At 42.7% G+C, this 20,058-nt stretch overlaps 1 protein-coding gene across 8 annotated transcripts in view; it reads left to right on the top strand.

Annotated features, from left to right (window-relative positions):
• ST3GAL6 (ST3 beta-galactoside alpha-2,3-sialyltransferase 6) overlaps positions 1 to 20,058 on the top strand; it is a 78,994-nt gene that overhangs the window by 42,287 nt on the left and 16,649 nt on the right. For all 8 annotated transcript variants that reach the window (XR_014263095.1, XM_082460538.1, XM_082460536.1 and 5 more), the window contains 3 exons: positions 3,484 to 3,561; positions 7,729 to 7,832; positions 8,858 to 8,921. Coding sequence is in view for 7 of the 8 variants with exons in the window: in XM_082460538.1 (XP_082316664.1) it covers positions 3,484 to 3,561; positions 7,729 to 7,832; positions 8,858 to 8,921 (246 nt within the window). In the remaining variant the exon portion in view is untranslated. The remainder of the gene's footprint in view (positions 1 to 3,483; positions 3,562 to 7,728; positions 7,833 to 8,857; positions 8,922 to 20,058) is intronic.

The raw sequence follows: 20,058 nt of genomic DNA, 5'->3' as shown, positions 1-20,058 counted from the left end.
ACATCATACATCACAACTCGTCAACTTATAATACAAGCTTCCTGACATGCATTTCCTGAGTGAACCCAAATGATCTTTTTTTAAAACAAGGAAATTTTGACACGTTGAAGTAAAGTAAAATAGTTCATGGCTTCTAAGCAACAGGTTTTGTTTTTTAAAAACCAAAAGAAAATTCAGAACAGCATTGTAATAGGATAGGTTAAAGCTATGCTACCACATACAAAATTTTGCTAGAGTCAATCAAGTATAACACAACTTTTCGAACCAAAGGAAAACAAATCAAGAGATTAAAAAAATGATTCTGTCTAATCTAAAAGAAATCTACTAATTTCTACAAGTGTCACAAAGGGTTTGAGGTAGTGCAACTGTCTGTACTTTCCTTGTGGTGTGTTTAAAAAACGGGGGTGGGGTAGGGGGAGGGGAGAAGAAATGTTTTCTTGCTTCTGAAAGCAAAGAACTTATTGGAATTAGAGAATAAACTGACCATGCAAGTGTGTCCCTCCATTTGGCTGTCACTGGTGCTCATCTGCCAACCAAACATTTCCTTGCATCCCACTGTGGCAACTGTCCTTTTAGGATTCAAGCCCACAGTTAAGGCTGGTCTGTTAGATTAACAACAACAAAAAAAGAGCACTGTCGTCATTCAACCCTTTATACCTCCCTAAATTTCTTAACACCTGAATAAGTCCAAATACAGGATAGTCGATTAAGCATTTCTTTTTCTAAAAGCAAATCGAGTCACTCTCCTTTCTTGTTAATTTATGCTTTTTCTCATGAGAAAGATTTTTTTCTAGAAAAGTGAACAGATGAACCACAGTTTATATCTAAAAAATAAACTTGCCAAATGTTGCTGATACTAAAAACAGATTAGTTATTATGGGAGGAAAATTAGATAATCTAGATTAAATTGCATACTCAAAGGTGCATATAAAATGTTTCTTAGCATTAAGTTTTTGTTATAGTTCTACACTTGGGAGAAACATTAAGGAAAAAATCTTTCCCGATTATCTTCAATGTGGTTAAAAACAAAACATCTCGTACATAATGGTAATTAATATGAATTTGTTTTTACAAAGTATTCTAATTTACCAAATTTCATAGTTAGATGGGGGTGGGGAGAGAGGCTGTCTTGTCCTTCTTCCTAACTTTGCAAATCCTTGAGCTATGCTTTGCTAAACTACCATTCACACCGAGTGTGAGACCATCGTTACCGTGCTACTCTATCAAGAACATTCTAAGATATTTTCTATAATAAAGATAGAGAAAAAGTTAATAAACATGTTGCTGTATTCTACAATGTTTGCAACAAACTGTAAGCTAACATAGTTTGAACCAACAGTACCCTCAGTTATACAAAACAATTTTTCAACCCTGAGGATGGGTGATTCAAAAACACTAAAGGCATCAAATTAGACTATGTCTATTTCTCCTCAAAATATATTTTCAAAACTCAGAATTCAGAAGTCTGGTACTTTTGGAAATTCCTTTGCTTGAGTTTCCCAGATTTTTGCTCAGAAATTGCTACTATGTATTATAAATGTTTAAAAAAATTCTTCATCTTAATGCAAATGACCAGAGCAGAAAAGCTGACGTGGACAACAGGTTGGAAAACCCAAATCACTTAGCTTATAAGTGTATAACGTAGTCCTGGAGGACAACGGTCTGTTAGTGTAGAGGTATCCTTTTTCCTATTGTCAGTCCTTCCGTGAGGAGTCAAGTTTTGATGACCTTTAAATCCTGAATGAGTGGTGAGTATAGGAAGTCAAAATAAACCACATAAAAACTTCCTGTCTTAGACAAAAATTCGGTACTTTTTGCCAGTATTTGAATAGTAGATCCTAGATCGTGTTTCTAGGTTTTGTTTTGTTTTACTAGATTAAAAAAATGATGCTTCTGCATTTAACTTCATCACTGGTTGATTGTAGTGATCTTTATGGTCACTGGAAAAACCCAATGCCAGGTGGGTCGGTTTGGACACAAGTTTTGAGGTTTTGGACTTAAATAATGAGCCATAGATCTTAGAAGTCTGATTTTATACCACATGAGAATCCTACTGCAGGCATCTCTCCCTCCATCTCTGCCACTTCTGTCTCTGTCCTGTACTTAGTAATGGAAGAAAAGAACAGAAAAGAAAGCACGAAGTTTACTAGATTGCTAATTCCCTACAAATCCTATTCTTGGTCACAGGGGAAATGATAAAGAAGACAATGAAAAGGGTCCAAATTCAGCACATTTTTCTTGTCATCAGAATTTGAGGAACGTTCATGTCACTCCTAAGCTAACACATTACTCCAGACGCAGAAAGTATCGTGAAATTACCTCGGATGCTGGTAATTACCTCGGAGCTGGAAATTACCTCGGAACTTGCTTCCTTAAAAACTGTTTAAGACAAGTAATTGTCTTTTTTTAAGAAAAAACACCCACAGTCTTCACAATATCCCAAAATAGTTTGTTTTCTGGTTGAATACCCTTAGAAACCAAGTAATATCTTATACTTTATTTTGTCCTCTGACTATAATTTGGTTTTTGTGGCTTGGTGTGCTGGCCCACCATATTTATGTACCTTCCTTACATATAAATCAAGAGATTTTTGCCATTTGGGGTATTTACAAAAGATGATTCTCTGCATCTGGCCTCAGAGTTCAGAAACCTAGCAGTTTTAACTGCGGATTTTGTACCAAAAACAGTTTAAAATTGAGTCAATCCATGAAGGGTTTAGGCTGTTTCTCTTTGAATCCTGTGATTGCAGAAGAGAATTGATTCGTTTTCTTTTTTAGATTAATTCTCCACACAACTGATGATCGTTAATGGTTTTTTTATATTAGGCTGTTTGGCTCTTTCCTGGCTGAGTCTGTATCCTGTCCCGTTCATTTGTTTTCATTGTTGTGCTCTGTCTTGTATCACAATACCCTTTGAAATCGTGGAGACAAGTGCTGCATTCAGGGGACGCGCAAGCGCCTAACCCGTGCCAAGAATAGAAGGGAGTTAGACATGTGACTGTAAATGGTGGGATTTGTGGAGTCCCCGGGGCACGGGCAGGGGCTACGGGACCTGCTCGGGGCAGTGTCTCTGTGGCGTTTGCTGCCCATGGTTGTGCCCGCGTGTGGCACGGAGGACCCGCATAGCCGTGCGCATTTCTCAGGCTTTCAGGAACTTCTAAAACGTGAGTCTGGTCTTGGCTTCCACAGTGTGATGATCCTAGTTCTTCTCACAGGGTCCTCTGAGTCACTGCTCTTTGACCCTTCTGGGCCACTCGTCACCTCAGCCTTTTCCACTCTCTCTTGCTTTGCATCCATGAATCCTCAAATGCGTCCAGGACTTAGGAGAAGCTTCTGTCATACCTCAGGGGCTGCGGTGAGCGTTTCTATTCCCTGCCTGAGAAGCCTCTCACTGGTGGCACCGCGTGGGTTCCCAGGGCATTTTCTTCCCTTTGGGCCGTCTTCCTAGTTCTGGTTTCTGACTGATGCTATTTTTGTCTCATAGGGTGCCACCTGTGGAAATGAAGAGGAGAAATAAGATCCAGCCTTGTTTATCAAAGCCAGCTTTTGCCTCTCTCCTGAGGTAAAAATACAAAAGAAACCGTGGCACACAAAATGTTCAAAATGCGTTTGTAATCATTCTCCACACTTGTTTGCCTTTTTTCATGCAAATCTTAGCAGTATAAGTACATGATGTGGTTAGCCTACATTTCAGGAAGAGCTTGACTATCCTGTGTCTTTTTGTGCTTTTAGTCAGAACTCTGCATATATTTTAAGAAAAGGCATTGAAGAACTCAGTCAGACCAGTATTCTTTTCACACAGGTGAGATTAGAGAGGTCTATTTGTGTTTGATCATAAAAGAGTGCACTGTCCTTTTAGGGTTTTCTTTCCCCACCCTTATTCCCATGTTATTTTCCACCCTTGTTATTTAACTTCTAGGTTAAAGTTTACAGTAGATATTTTCCTTTCCCAGACTTTTAATGAACTACATAGAATGTAAATAATGATTGTTCATTATGGTTGTCAGGACTTGTAGAGAATTTACTCTTCCATCATAAATATTCTTTTCCTTTGTCACCACTGCTTTGATAGAGTGCTGGTCAAAATGCTTCCAGATTAATAGAAATCAATGACAGTCGGGTCTGGGCATGTTGAAGTGTGTAAAACACATACAGGCTTTTCAGCATTTTATCTTTTAAGGATCTAAAATTCATATTGTCTTTTCTTATTTTCTTTTATCGTATTACTGTATCTCTCCATGACTGGTTCTTAACCTTTTGGGGCTACAGGTCCCTTTAAAAATCAGCCAACCTTCTGGAAAACTTTAGATACATAAAATATTTTTACATCTGACTACAGGTGTGCCGCGGCTGCCTGTAGTCAGTCAATCTGTGGGTGTGTGTCCGGTTAGGACCACTGCAAAACTAGAAGAGTGATGTTAAAATTTTTTTTTTTTTACCATGACCCATAGTAAGAAATACATTTTGCTTTGGAACTTAGTATTCATACATATTTATAATAAAAAAAAGAAAGAATTTTTACCTTTCCTACTCCAGATACCCTGTATTCTGTTCTATTCACTTTTTAAAAATGAGCTGATCGTGACTCGCAAAATTGACTTCATGAGCCACCTATGGGTTGCAGACTGCAGCTTCAAAGTGCTACTCTAGAATCAAGGTACTCTTCAGCTTTCGAGAGAAAAGGCATTTTCTTTCTGAGAAAACCCAAAAGGGTTTAAGTATTTATGAAAGATTGCTCAGCAGGTGTGCAAGTCTGCACGTTTGTCACGTGAATAGTATTCCCTGGAGGCAGAGCTCCCTCCTTTGCAGTAGCCATCAGGAGAAGCTCTGCTGGGAAACCTGGCGGAGTTACCTGCAGTGCTATGAAGAGGACACCTTTCCTTAGCACTGAGCTTGGGTGTGGTTTCATCTTTGTCAGGTATGGGTTAGTGACTCCAGATAATAGTAACTTCACTTTTTATAGCTTCGGTTTCTTTGTCTCGTCGACTGAAAAAAAAAAAAAAAAAAAGCACAGCCTAAAAGTTGAGAATGTTTTATTTGGGGACCTTACTGAGGACTGTAGCCTGGGATGGCAGCCTCTCAGATAGCTCTGAGGGACTGTTCCAAAGAGAGAGGAGCCAGGATTTATAGGAGTTTCTGGGAACAAAAAAACAGGGAGTCGAACATCAAAAGATTACTGCTGGACTTGCCTGGTGGTGCAGTGGTTAAGAATCTGCCTGCCAATGCAGGGGACACGGGTTCAAGCCCTGGTCCAGGAAGATCCCACATGCCGCGGAGCAACTAAGCCCATGTGCCATAACTACTGAGCCTGTGCTTTAGAGCCCATGCTCTGCAGCAAGAGAAGCCACTGCAATGAGAAGCCTGCAACGAAGAGTAGCCCCCGCTCACTGCAACTAGAGAAAGCCCATGTGCAGCAACGAAGACCCAATGCAGCCAAACATAAATATAATAAATAAATTTTTAAAAAAAGATTACTGCTAATTAAAGAAAAACCAGACATCTCAAGATAATGAATTTACCCCTTTTCTATGTGTGGGAAGATGCAAGAAACTGTATTATTGGAATTATCCCTTTGATACGCACCTCAGCTATCTGGGGCCAGTATCCTGTTTTCCTTCCTCCTGAATTCCCCTCAGGGTGCACAGGTGGGGGGGCAGCTGCAGTAGCCGAAGGCTTGATGGGCTTCAACATCCTTTGTTTACTGAAATGGCAGGCCACGTTCTTTGCCACAGTGCTTAACAGTTATTTCGTTTAGAAATAAAATGTAAGTCACCTAGTACAAGGTCTGACTGGCAGTAGACGTTAATCATCAGTTACCATCGTTATCACTCCCACCAGCTCCGAAGAATAGCGTCCTTTATTGCTTTCACATCAAGGTGCAAAGTCATCTATGGTTTACTTTCCCAAGGAAGCCTGGGAAGATCTTGAATCTCCTCTCAGTCTTAAGTCAGGTGACCTGACACTTCCTCTTCCCAGAGCAGATCCTAAGCTTAGGGATCAACCCTGATACAGATAATGACCTTTTGAAGTTGGCTGGACCCCTGAGGCTGCTAACACTTGTCACAACTGAATCTAGCACACACACCTTCTCGAGTAGGAAGGGCTGGTTTCTCACCTCTTTGCTTAGTCTGAATATGGTGTAAGTTCTTAGCTCAGCTCTAAAGATCTTGAGCTCCTGTGACTTGCCAAGGTTAGTGGTTCCTGGGTAGCAAAGCCAGGATCAAGCTGAAGCTAATTTGTCCCTACCCTACTGCTGTTTATTTCCATTTTGTCATGCAGCCTCTGAAACACCAGGGGCGCTCTTATCTCCACCTGCAATTTTTATAATAAGGAAGATCAAAACTGATAATGCCGGAAAGAAGGGGCCATGTGTTGGGGATGGGATAAGGATTAGCGTGACTTGCTCTGCAGTACTTAGTCCTGGTAGGTGGAAATGGCATTTTAATATGTGCTTTACCTCTTCCTTATCTCGCTCTCTTTATTTTTTGATGTGGACGTTTTCAAAGTCTTTATTGAATTTGTTACAATATTGCTTCTGTTTTATGTTTTGGTTTTTTGGCCCGGAGGCATGTGGGATCTTAGCTCCCTGACCAGGGATTGAACCCGCACTCCCTGCATTGGAAGGCGAAGTCTTAACCACTGGACCACCAGGGAAGTCCCTGTTCCTTCTCTTTAATTAAAAAAAAACTTATTTCTTTCTACTTCATAATGGTCCCATAAAGAATTAGTTTGGAATTGAAATTCATTCAGTCATTTCTCTTTTTTAAAAAATTTATTTATTTATTTATATTTATTTTTGGCTGTGTTGGGTCTTCGTTTCTGTGCGAGGGCTTTCTCTAGTTGCGGCAAGCGGGGGCCACTCTTCATCGCGGTGCGCGGGCCTCTCACTATCGCGGCCTCTCCCGTTGCGGAGCACAGGCTCCAGTCGCGCAGGCTCAGTAGTTGTGGCTCACGGGCCCAGTTGCTCCGCGGCATGTGGGATCTTCCCAGACCAGGGCTCGAACCCGTGTGCCCTGCGTTGGCAGGCAGATTCTCAACCACTGCGCCACCAGGGAAGGGAAGCCCCCATTCACTCATTTCTTAAATGTATGTTGTCTGCCTACTCTGTGCCAGGAGCTAAAAGTGAGGGAAAAAACAGAGGCGCCTCATCAAACATTGTTGTCTGAGAGAGTACCTGAGTGGAGCAGGGGGGCAGGGCAGGCAGCAAGAAGACAAATACCTGTAGTTCTTGTTCTTGAGTAAATTTTAACTTAATGACCTCAGGAAAGAGTTCAGTTCTAGCTACCTCTAACTTTCAGTGTGTTTTTATTTTCACAGCTGACAACAGCTTTATGGTATGTTTTCTTTTGGGAGTGGATCAGCATCTGTACTTCTACTTTCCCTTATTTCTTCCTTTATCTCTCCCTGTAGATGGCTGTCACTGGTGTTTGCTGGTTTTTAAATTTTGTGCCCCCCCCCCCTCCCCACTCAAAGCTGTTACATAATTTTGGTTTTACTACTTGGAAAGCGTTTCCCTTCTGGGTGTGTAGTTCCAGTGCACATCCCCTTGTAGGTAATATTTAAATAGTGTTTAAGATGATTTTTAAAGAATCTTAAAAATAATTATACATTCATGTATAGTTAATACAACAATAGGAATGACATACTACAGTTATTTACAGTTCTGATTTTAAAAACATGCAAATATTATACACATTTGGGAAAATCATTCTTTATCCTTTTCTTCCAGGTTTCATCAGTTTCACCCTTTTCTGTGTGCAGCTGATTTTAAAAATACTGCTTCCTTGTATGGTAGCGATAAGTTTGATTTGCCCTATGGGATAAGAACATCAGGTCAGTAATATTATTCTTACCCTGCCCTATTAATATGAGTGGTGTTTGATGTGAATCACATGTTTATATAATTTTAAGGCCTTTTAATCTTTCTGTTTCATAATGATTCCTAAGGATAAGATTTGGGGATTGGGTGAAAGGAATTAAATTTTAATACATAAATCCCTATTCATTTTGAGTCAGTGTGGAATAAAAGAATGAAAAAAGGTAGATTTTTTTGTTTTTGAGAAACTGCTTTTCACTTTTGTTTTGCCACCGTATTATTCATGAGTTTCAATGCCTTACTTTATTCCAATTCAGAATTAGCAAGACAACCCTATGGGTTAACTTCCTCCCTATTTCCCATTTCACCTCTTTACCTATGAGTTTTATTTTATGTCATCAGCACATTCTAGGTCCTTGGTCAATCTTTTAATTTAATCAGAGGATATTTTATTTTTGCTAAATTTAGAGAGAATTACTCCATTTACTAATGATGAAACGATTTTCCCTCTGCTTGGTGACAACTGCTTTGCCTTGCACAATTTTATAGTCTAGATTTTGAGAGACCCTGAAAGCCTAGGAGGTGACAAGCCTGTAGTTTCCTGAGTTAGACTTTTCTTATTCAGCTGATCCTGGGTGTGTGTGTGTGTGTGTGTGTGTGTGTGTGTGTGTGTGTTTAAAATACATTGCAGAGAGTTTGATAATCTAATAGGTTTAAAGTTGCAGAATATTGATTTCTATACCAATGTCAGTTTCAGAATCATCTGATATGATTAATTTTTGGTTATGATTGTTTTTAGATTAAACATCTTATTTTTCTGGGGTTTTTGGAGAATGTCCTTAGAGCATTTACCATTTTGAGTGCGCCTGTTAAGTAGTGCTGGCTAATTGCAGTTGTAACATGAATTTTCACCACAGAATAAATCACAGGTGGCCATACCAGTTTGAAGTGGGTTTTGGGGAGGGCAGTAGATAAGGTGGTTTACTGTGTACCTAAGAAGTCATGATTGCTTTTATTCATAATACTCCCATTTGTTTTCTAGCCGAATACTTTCGACTTGCTCTTTCAAAACTGCAGAGTTGTGATCTCTTTGATGAGTTTGACAAGTGAGTTTGTTTTCTTGCTTCTGTTTTACTTTTAGTTTTAGCTAAGTTGATTCAAAATACGTACCCCAGTGTAAAATATATTCACTCAGGAAGATTCCATAGCTTTTGTGCATAACTAAAATGCCTAGGAGTTATTTCTATGACACTTGAAGTAAACAAACTACAAATATAGTTTAGAAGTTGCATAATTGGTTGGCTCAAAAGATTGTAGACAGTCTTGATGATGTGCCATGCTAGTCCCAAGTCAGGACATTTTTAACCCACGTTCATCTTTTCTAAGTTGTTACTGAAGAATTAATTCACACTCCCTGTTAATCAGCTCACAGCCTCCTTCCATGGCATGGTTCCCATACCTTCCCATACATCTTCTAAACTGCTCCCTCATGAGGATCTTTTCTGTTTCACTTGAATATTGGATTTCAGAAGCAGCTCTCTTCCTTTTGTTCAGAATTACATTTGAGGGAAGTGAACAGCTTGCTTAGATACACATTTTCTTATTTATTTATTTATTTTCTTATTTATTTATTTATTTATTTATTTATTTATTTATTTATTTATGGCTGTGTTGGGTCTTCATTTCTGTGCGAGGGCTTTCTCTAGTTGCGGCGAGCGGGGGCCACTCTTCATCGCGGTGCGTGGGCCTCTCACCATCGCAGCCTCTCTTGTTGCGGAGCACAGGCTCCAGTCGCGCAGGCTCAGTAGTTGTGGCTCACGGGCCCAGTTGCTCCGCGGCATGTGGGATCTTCTGGGACCAGGGCTCGAACCCGTGTCCCCTGCATTAGCAGGCAGACTCTCAACCACTGCGCCACCAGGGAAGCCCTAGGTACACATTTTCTGACTACAAAAGGCAGTTTAGTTTTTAGAAAAATTTGGTGTCCATTTAATCCCTTAGGAATTGAGTTGCCAAAGACAGACTTCTTAGCAAGTCAACTTATTTTACAGAGGTGGACTTATTTCACAAAGTTTTAAGCTGTACTTTAGAATTTGGCCAGTTGTCCAGTGGGATGAGAAGGGTTATCTGCAGCTGTGAGGCCTCCATTAAAAAGGAAAATGGCAGAATTCCCCCTCTTATCCAAGAGAATAGAGGTGCTTTTTGGTGGGTGCAGAAATGGGGGTAGTAGACGGAGGTGTGAAAATGGAGATAGTTTACAGAACAGAGCTGGAGGAGCAGTGCTAGATTTTGTCTGAATTTATCTAATTTTTCTCTGTCAGTGGCCCAGATTATTGAGGTGTAGATTATATAATAATGTTGGTTCATTTCAGTTTGTACTTTTTATAATTTAAAACTATGCCATCAACCTAATCAATTTCAAGTTTTGATCACATATCCACAGCAACCATATACATTCTTTTCTAACCAAAATTTATACAGCTCTCATCTGTAGGATATTGCTTTATGCAGACCTTTGGCATGTGTGCTTTTTATCAATTCTCTCTAAGTTTTACAACCACCCTGCAAAGTATGGTTGATGATCTCCATTTTTTAAATTGAGAAACTGAGGCCAGGCCAACATATGTAGTTTGTTAGCGCTGGTAAATGACAGAGCCAGGATGTGAACCTGGGTGGGTCCATCCAGGGCTGGATGTTTGACTTAACAGTGATAATGGTTATACCTTAAATAATTGTAGCAGGTATCTGCAAAGCTTTGAAAAAAATCCTTGGCCCTGTAAATGTGAGATACTGTTAGGATTCTTTTTTTTTTTTTAATTAATTAATTAATTTATTTATTTTTGGCTGTGTTGGGTCTTCGTTTCTGTGCGAGGGCTTTCTCTAGTTGCGGCGAGCGGGGGCCACTCTTCATCGCGGTGCGTGGGCCTCTCACCATCGCGGCCTCTCTTGTTGCGGAGCACAGGCTCCAGACGCGCAGGCTCAGTAGTTGTGGCTCACGGGCCTAGTTGCTCCGCGGCATGTGGGATCTTCCCAGACCAGGGCTCGAACCCGTGTCCCCTGCACTGGCAGGCAGATTCTCAACCACTGCGCCACCAGGGAAGCCCTGTCAGGTTTCTTGATGGAACTTTTGTTCTTGCCTGTTTTTTTTTCTTTGACAAGTTGTTTTTTTTTTTTAATTTTTATTTATTTATTTATTTTCGGCTGTGTTGGGTCTTCATTGCTGCGCACGGGCTTTCTCTAGTTGTGGCGAGCGGGGGCTACTCTTTGTTGCGGTGTGCAGGCTTCTCATTGCGGTGGCTTCTCTTGTTGCAGAGCACGGGCTCTAGGCGCGCGCGGGCTTCAGTCATTGCCTGATTTTTATCTTAGAACTAGCTGTGCTTTATTTAGTTGCTTTCAGAGCCTCTTCCTGCACAGGTGTTCGTCATCTGTATGTGCCTCAGCCAGGCCACCTCCTCTCTTCTTGCTGACTTGGTCTGCCTGCTCCCCACCCTTTCCCCCTCCCCCCCACTCCCACCATCAACCCACATCGGGTCCTCAGCATCACTAGCATTGGGAGGGAGGTGGGTGTGGGTGGTGAGGAAGGACGGAAAATCATGCTGATCGCACAAAGGTTCTTGCGTCTGAAGTTGTTAAGAGATGGAAGTACCGTCAATGTACAAGCAGAAACTGTGCAGGTGTACAGTGAATGGAGACTATCCCTGTAGGATCCTCCCAGAGTGAGGGCAGTGATGCACTAGACACTCAGCATTGCTGAATTGCTTGTGCGATGTGTGCAGACTTGGTCCCTAGAGACCTCGGAAAGAGTGTTTTGAAAGTGGATAAGAATATACTTGTGACACTATTATCTTCATTTAGATATTAACATTTAGGAGGCGTTCACGTGTAATAATAAATTTTACCTACATTTTAAGTAAGTCATTCTACATTTATCTGAAACCCACAGTACAATCCGAAGATCATAACAGGCCAGCCCATGCCTGAGCAATAAATATATTTTAAGTAAAACCCAGAAAGGCAGAATACACTAACCTGCCTATCACTGCCTCGGAGTCAACTCAGTCTATCCCCCCAAATAACCTTATACATTTCCCATCTCTCCTCTCTGCCTGGGGAAATGCTGTAGAAGAAAGAGGCGTGAGAACAGTCTGTCCTTCTCTGGCAGAGGATCTGGACCACCCTTAGTTGGGGAGTCCTTCCTGAGCCCTCACTGTGGATCCGGGAGCTGTGGCCCTCGTGTACCAGGAGGAAGCCTTGCTGGCCGAGGCTTGCTCATTCTCTGTAGGGGTCTGTAGGTCAGAGAGGAGGGGCTCAGGTGGAGAGAGGTGAGAACCTCATTTTCAAGTCCCTTCCCCCTTTGGCTGTTCTGTTCACCTTCTATCCTCTTTGTCCCTCCCAGAAAGGTTCAGACATTTTTTTGTTGTTTCAAATCTGAATCCTTTACTTATCTCATTTAGCATGCGTGATGCCCTTGGTTGGGATAGATTTTACTGTGAATGGGAAAACTCCAAATATCAGTTGCATTTGCAATATACAACTTTTCCTCTTTCTCACAATTGTCATGTAAATGAAGCCTGCAGGTAAGCAATCTCAGGCCAGCTTAGCAGTTGTTGATCATCAGAGACCAGGGCTTCTCTATTGTGACTCTGTTATTCCTCCTTATGGTCCAATCTGATGGCTGGACTTCACCAGTCATGTGTACATTCTGGCCAGTGGGGAGGATGAAGGGGGAAGGGCATGCCCCCAGCCATTAAGACTTGCCTCCTTCTTTAAGGACATTTCCCAGAAATTACATATAACACTTTATTACAGCCAGTGATGTGCTGGAGCCTGTTGGTACCAACTTGTGAGAGCTGCCGCTCTTCCCCAGTCCGTGTTCAGTGCCATCAAGGTAGAAGCTTGAAATTAGCCATGGTGGGAGTATATTTATACCATGGAAATTGGCAAACACTGCAAACTAGGGCTTCCCCATCACCTCCGTCTCTCCCAAAGAGGACTGATTGTTAAAAATTTGCTAGCAACCACCAATTATATCCCATTGGCTAGGGGTATAATCACAAGGCCTTTCTGGAAGATAGACTGGAAAATGTAGCCTCTATTCCATGTGGCTGTGTACCCACCTTAGAGAGAGAGAGAGAAAGTCCTATTTTAAGAGACAAATGAAACATAATTATTGAGGGGCAAGTAGCAGTCTTTATCAGTGTTGTCCACCATTTTCTGTTTCTGTGCCTGGAAATATTCAAGATTCTGAAGTCAGTTACGTAACACTATACCAACCTAGCTCGGTGCTTGAAGCAGCCAACTGTGGTTTCTCTCTTGGAAATGAAAGCTGTTGAAACATATTGGTGTTGCAGATCATTTTGAAGCGGGGTTTCTTATGAGGTCTTATTTATGCCACCTTTGTAGGTAATGTGAGTAAAGTAACTCAGTGAGGCAGAGAGAGCCTTTTTCTAAAGTCGCTACCATGAAGAACTTGGGCCAGAAATAAAGAGGGAAGGGAACAGGAGTGTGCATGTTTGGCCATAACTCTGTGTGGAAGAGCCCAGGAGAAGAAGCCCATGCTGCTTCTTTGCTCTACCTCCCCTCTTCCCTAACCTCTCCATCCCGCCCCCCCCCCCCCCCACCAAATCTGTTCTTTTTCAAAGTTTTTGGTCACTTAGTAATAATCGTAATAATTTGCCTCCCTTCTTGTAATCACATCTGTTAGAAAAAGTATTTTCATTATAGAAAGTTGCCTTTCGCCCTAATTTTGTGATAGGAGTTCTCAGTTTTCCTTGTGAAAAGATGAGAACACATGATAGGCCATTTATATACCCCATTGTATTTTATTATTTTAGTTATCTTTTTGGTATGTATTTTTTTTTTAATAAATTTATTTATTTATTTATTTATTTATGGCTGTGTTGGGTCTTCATTTCTGTGTGAGGGCTTTCTCTAGTTGTGGCAAGCGGGGGCCACTCTTCATCGCGGTGTGCAGGCCTCTCACTATCGCGGCCTCTCTTGTTGCGGAGCACAGGCTCCAGACGCGCAGGCTCAGTAGTTGTGGCTCACGGGCCTAGTTGCTCCGCGGCCTGTGGGATCTTCCCAGACCAGGGCTCGAACCCGTGTCCCCTGCATTGGCAGGCAGATTCTCAACCACTGCGCCACCAGGGAAGCCCGGTATGTATTTTTAATAGAGGGTTAATCTTGGGCTTTTTCCTTTATATTCTTTCTGAGTTTCTCTTCTGAGCAGTGGTCCAGCAGGTTGGGATGGGGTGAATACTGAGGCTGCTAAACTGTTCCCTAAAGAATCCCAGTTACCTCACCTCACCTGTTCCTGCTCAGTTGTGTGGACTGAGGGCCAGACCCAAAAGCACAGTGAAGTCACAGAGAGGGTCAGAGGCAGGAAGGATGGAGATCGTTAGTCCAGTCCCCTCATTTTAAACATGAGAGGACTGAGGTCCATAGAGGTTAAGAGGTCTCCAGACTTCCACTCTTCTCCAGTTCCTCCCTTTGCATTTAACCAGCAGCGCAAAAACAGAAGACTCCACAATTAAATGTCTTAGACTGAGTGTCATCTGAAGAGGTAAGGAGAAGAGAATTCTGGAACTGTGAATTCTTTTGGGTATATTCTTTAGGATTTCCAGGGCTATAAATCGCCCCCCCCCTCCATTATGTAATGTGGCTTCTGCCTTTATCCTTAACCTCAAACCATTTTTAATACTTTGACAGGGCTAAACTAAAACATCTCCAGGGTACATGTGTAAATTCACCAAAACAGATGTACGTTAAATAGGGTTTTTCGTTTGTTTGTTTTTTGTGGGGTTTTTGCCTCTTAAAGATAAATGATCTGGATAGAATCTTCTCTGAATAGATACTACTGAAAAAGTTTTCTTTTCTCAACTCTCTTCCTGAAGATCATGCACAGTAAATATGCCAGTTGGCTTTCTCTGTCATTTGCTGCTGAGCCAGAGGATCCTAAGTATGGGGAAAAAAAAAAGTCTCAAAGAAATGTTGACAAATCATTTTTTCTTCTTGTTCAGGTGAAATTCACGCAACATAAAGTGAACCGTTTGAAAGAGAACAATTCAGTGGCACTTAATGCATTCACAGTATTGTGCAACCACCTTCTCTAGCTAGTTCCAAAAAGACAAGCCATTTAAAAACAATGATTAATCTTTTCGTGTTTGTTTTCTTTTCCATGTTCCTCCTTTTATGGGAATACTCAAACTAGCCGTCTGACCAGAACTTCGGCAGCAGAGGAGCGATGCTAAGGATAGAAAAGGATAGTTTAGAAAAGTTTGTTTTTATTCTTTTGTCGGGGAGAGGGGAGGGCAGGTGGTGGGCATGGGCCATCTGAAATAGAGGGGCGGTACTGGTGAAAAGTTGCTAGAGTCAGCGGGTCAGGCGTAACTGCTCTGGGACCTTGGGCAGGTTTCGGAGTTTCTGAACCTTGGTTTTACAAAAGAGGAGGTAGATCTGTATATGCACATTATACCGATGTCAGCTTTACTAGTTAATAAAGTTAAGTTAATAACTTAAATCAGTGTAACCACTGGAAGAAACTGGGTGAAGGTTACACAGGACTTCTCAGTACTATTTTTGCAACTTCCTGTGAATCTAGAATTATTTCAAAATAGAAAGCTTAAATTGAAAACATATAACCACGTGAAACTTGTGCGTGAATGTTCATAGCAGCATCGTTCATAATAGCCCCAGAGTGGAAACAACCAAATGTCCAGCAACTGCTCAATGGATCAATTAAATGTATAGCCATACAATGGAATGTAATTCAGCCATACAAAGCAACACAGTACTGATTCCTGCTAGAGCATGAGTGAATCTTGAAAACATTTTGCTCAGTGAAAGCAGTCAGTCACAGAAGATCACATATTGTATGACTCCATTTATATGAAATGGCCAGGATAGACAAATCTATAGAGATAGAAAGTGGATTAGTTGTGCCACAGACAGGGGTTGGGATGGGGGTGGAAATGGAGAGTGACCGCTACTGGCTGTGGGGTGTCGTTGTCGGGTGATGAAAACGTTCTGGATTGGATAATGGTGATTGTGGCGCAGCTTTGCAAATATGCTAAAACCTGCTGAATTTTATTATTTAGATGGGTGAATTTTAGGGCATGTGAATTATAGTTCAATTTAAACAAAAGCTTTTAAAAAGGAGGGGGGGATGGTTGAGGTGCCCTCTAGATTCCTTTCTAGCCACTTTGTTCAGAGGGCACCATGATGCCACACCTAGAACAAACGGTTTGGAGTGACACACCTCTAGTTCTCTTGCCATCGTTTCCCTCGCTGTCGCTGTTGATTTCTCAGGACTCGGTTCTTTTTTAATCTCCCAAGCACAGCTCACACAATGTGGCCGTGCTTTTTTATAAACTTCACTAGTGATTGAGGATATTTTAAGGGAATTGCATCACAGAGAAAGAATACTTAAAATATGTCCATGTTATGAGGTCCTGACCCTTCCTGGCTGTGTGTGGAGCTCTGTAGCACCAGCTTGCACCCTGGTCCTGGGGATTGCTGCTTTCTCCTCAGTGGGAGCACATCCTCCCACAGCCAGAGCAGCGAAATCCTGGGTCACAAAATCTCTGCTCTCGCTTAAAATACAGGAACCAGCTCTCCACCCCTGGCCATCACCATCGCATTCCGCAAGCCCGCCAGATTCTGCAAAGAGTGCTTGAGTCCTGCATAGGTGGTTATAGAGTAACTAAACATAAATATCTTACTTAATGGAAGCACCTGTGTTAAGTCAGTTGCTTGCTAAATGGATGGGGATTTGCGAAGGCTGCCTAGTTGCTCACCCAGGCAGAATCCATTATGTCAGCAGCGGCAGAGCCAGGTTACATTGGCAACCAGCCAGGGTGGGAGCATGGTCTTTGACAACTTAAGACGTCAGCAGTGTATTTATTAAAAAGAGCCCAAGCTCTATAAGGGATATCAGTGTCTGCATCACTGCTCTGGCCATCCTCCTCCTTTGCAGTTTCTCTACAAGGCAGCATTTTCAGCCAGGAGGAGGACTTGAGGGTGAGGGGAGGTTGTGATTCTACATCAACAAAGTAGTCATTTGTGGCAGAGAGGAACACATACGTGTTCTGTAGCAACTGCGGTGGTCAGATGTTGGATAGTGAGAGATACAGAACCCATGGTACACATGCCGGAGGAACTGACAGATGGCTCTGTGCGACATAGGTTAACAACATTTGAGACCTCAGTGATTCCCTTACTTCGTAAAAGGGCTGAGATCCAAGAGGTTAGGTCATGAGGCCAGGGTCCCAGAGGTGCTGAGTAGGGGAGCTACAGCTAGCAGTGAGGTCTCCACCCCGGTCCAGTGCACAGGGTTTTAGGATCTCCGGGCTGCAAGTAGCACTATTCCTAACTAAGCGTGATTTGAACTAAGTGGATGTTTATCATCTCCCATATCACCTAGATGTGTGGATTCAGATGTATAGAATCAGGTTTGTGGATCTAGCTCGCAGGGCAGGCCACGTATGGCTGCACAGACTGGATTGCACAAACCAAGGGAGTGCCGGCGTACTGGGTACCACCTGCACGTCTGTATGGATTGGCTCCGGTTATGGGATTGAATTAGTGGCTCAGTAATGTCAGGGCAGCTTCTTGGTGGCTCTCTCTGGCTTTCCCTCTTAGGTGCAAGATGACTGCAGCTGCCCTAACCTTGTTATCACATGTCAGTATCTAAGCAGAAAGGACGGGTAGATAAAATCAGTGTTCTGCTCAAACCATTCTCTTCCTGGGGGTAAAATCTTTTCCAGGGCATTTAACAGACTTCCCTAATATCTGATTGCCCAGGGATGGTTCACGTGACCACATCTAAACCAACCATTGGCACAGGAATATACTCACCACTGTTAGGCTTGTGAAAGCAGGGCTCTGCCAGCAAAGGTACAAGGGGTAATGGGTGTTGGGAATATGACCAGTGGGATCTGCCAGAGATTGCTACATTGAAGATGGAGTGATACATTTTAATGTATACTATGCTGCCGAAAGGAGTCATACAGCACTTAGAAAAGAAGACAGATCACAGATCACTGGAAGCGGGCAGTTCAAGTTTACTTTCTCTATACTGATGATGATGTTTCACTCTGCATAGGCCAGTAGCTCTTCTGGATCTGCCTGACTTGATGAGAAACACGGCTTTCACCTCGGGGAAGTGTGACCTCTTACCATTACTATTTCAGCAGCTTTCCAGATTTTCCATTAACAGGTTCAGGCACTCTGGAATGATCTTGTTTTCTGGGTGAGCAATTTGAGGCACATGGATTTCCCTACCTGCTTCCAGAGTGGAGGAAGGAAGAACAGCTACCTGTTTCTCCAGCTACAAAGTCACACTTAAGGTGACAACCAAATCAGTTTCTAAAATGCACAACCTGTGAATCAGGAAGTTTTAGATTGGAGGATGCAGAAATATAAATATATTTATAAGTAAAATATAAATAAATATAAAATTTTAGATTAGAGGTTGCAGAAATATAATATTCTTGCCCATTAGGGATTCACAATTCACTGCAGCTGTTTGTGAATGAAAGTTGTGTTAATTAAATATCTTGAAGTTATACAGTCACCCAAAGGACACTGGAAGTTATTGATTCACACTAGGGAAACAGGGGAAGCCAGGAGCCCAGGCCAGGTGGATGAAGCCAAGGAGGGGATGAATCACTCCTTTGGTAATATGGGGGTACCTGCTGCGGAGGGAGGGAAGCAGTGAATTACAAGGTATGTGGTTCAGACCGTGGATCTGTTCCATTTCACATTTTCCAGCATCATGGGGGCACTGTGAATACCAGCGGCAGAGAAGATGTTATTGCCTAAGAGTCGTCTTAGGCCCACCCCTAGAGGAGTTTCTAGTGTCATGTATGATATTCAGAAAAATGGGTGGATCTTTGCAATATCCCTTGCCAAGAGGAAAAGTAAAATTTCATTGATGAGATTTCCTTTCAAAGGCATCAGCAAACTTTTCCTGTGGTGAAGGGCCCTCCCCTTTCCACCTGCCCCCTACAAAGCTGACAGAGAAAAAAACAGAAAGTGAAATTTTAAAAATGCGGTGACCATGGAACTGTAAAGCATCTTTGGAACTGGAGTTCTCTTGAGTGAGGCAGTGTCCATATGACTTCTCTCCATTCTTCCCAAGCGGGAGGGGGCCGGAGAGGCTGAGTCGAAGGAATGACCCTCCCTCTGGAACCAGTCCTTGGGGCTCCTGTGAAACAGATCTGCTTGCACCCTTAACTCCCCCTTTTCTTCTGGCTGGAAGGCTTGTTAGGGTTTGTGAGAGGAGGCTCAGGACCTGGAGTTTGAGAGGGGACCAGGGATGTGACCTGAGTATGACAGATGGTAGCTTCTTGTATTGCGATGCTCTTTTGGCCACACGTGATCTGGGGCTTGATTACCAACTGTAATCCTGCCTGATACAGATAACACTGAGGGAAACTTCTGGCTGAGTGTTTATGGAACTGGCTGTGTCTGGGACTGAGCTGAGTTCCCTCTTTCTGGGGTCAACTTCAGAGATTAGGCCTGTGGGGCAGGAGTCCTTTGTGGAGGTTCCAAGGTAAGAACTCTGGGGACACACGGTGGTGGCCTGTGCTCCTGGCCCCGCCCCGGCATGTTCGGTGGTACTGGAGTCAGGCAAGCCTGCTTCAGGCTGGGGACCCCAGTCCGGGATGGTTGCTGGGAGGGGAGTGGCCTCCAGCCTTCTTTGAAGGGAGAGGGTTAGTCTACATGCCATAAATTACAGATATTTCTCCTTCACCTCCACACAGGTGACCTCACAGGAGCAGAGCTGTTATTTCCATCCTGTCCGTTCCTAGCCACTCCCTCCCTGGTGCCCAGCCTCACCTAGCGTTCTGGTAGGGAGATGGAGCAGGGAGGTTCAGCCTCTGATTTTGCATCAAACTGGCTGTGAGGTCATGGAAAGAGGAACCACGCAAGCTGTGTGCGTGGGAATTGCTCCCTGCTGTACAGCCCTCATGGGCTAGGTCTGCTCAGGAGGATGGCCGCAGACCCAGAGAGAAAAGGGTTTTGAAGTTGACCAGCATCCCCATCTTCTCCATGCCACCTGGCTGCAGAGCACCGTGGACAGAGTAGCTTCCTGGAATTGGGATTTACGTCAAACTTGTATATAAGAGCACCTAGAAATGTTACTTTCATAGTTAAAGACAAGCAGACTTAGGAAAGAAACTTCTCTAGAACACATTGTGACATGTCCATCATAGGAGGTCTGTGGGTACAGACTCAAGGAGG

This window comes from Balaenoptera physalus (assembly GCF_965194825.1).
Source record: "Balaenoptera physalus genome assembly, chromosome: 4".
NCBI classification, from domain to species: Eukaryota; Metazoa; Chordata; class Mammalia; order Artiodactyla; family Balaenopteridae; genus Balaenoptera; species Balaenoptera physalus.
The sequence above is the reverse complement of the archived record's forward strand: the minus strand, read 5'-3'. Positions and strand labels throughout refer to the sequence as shown.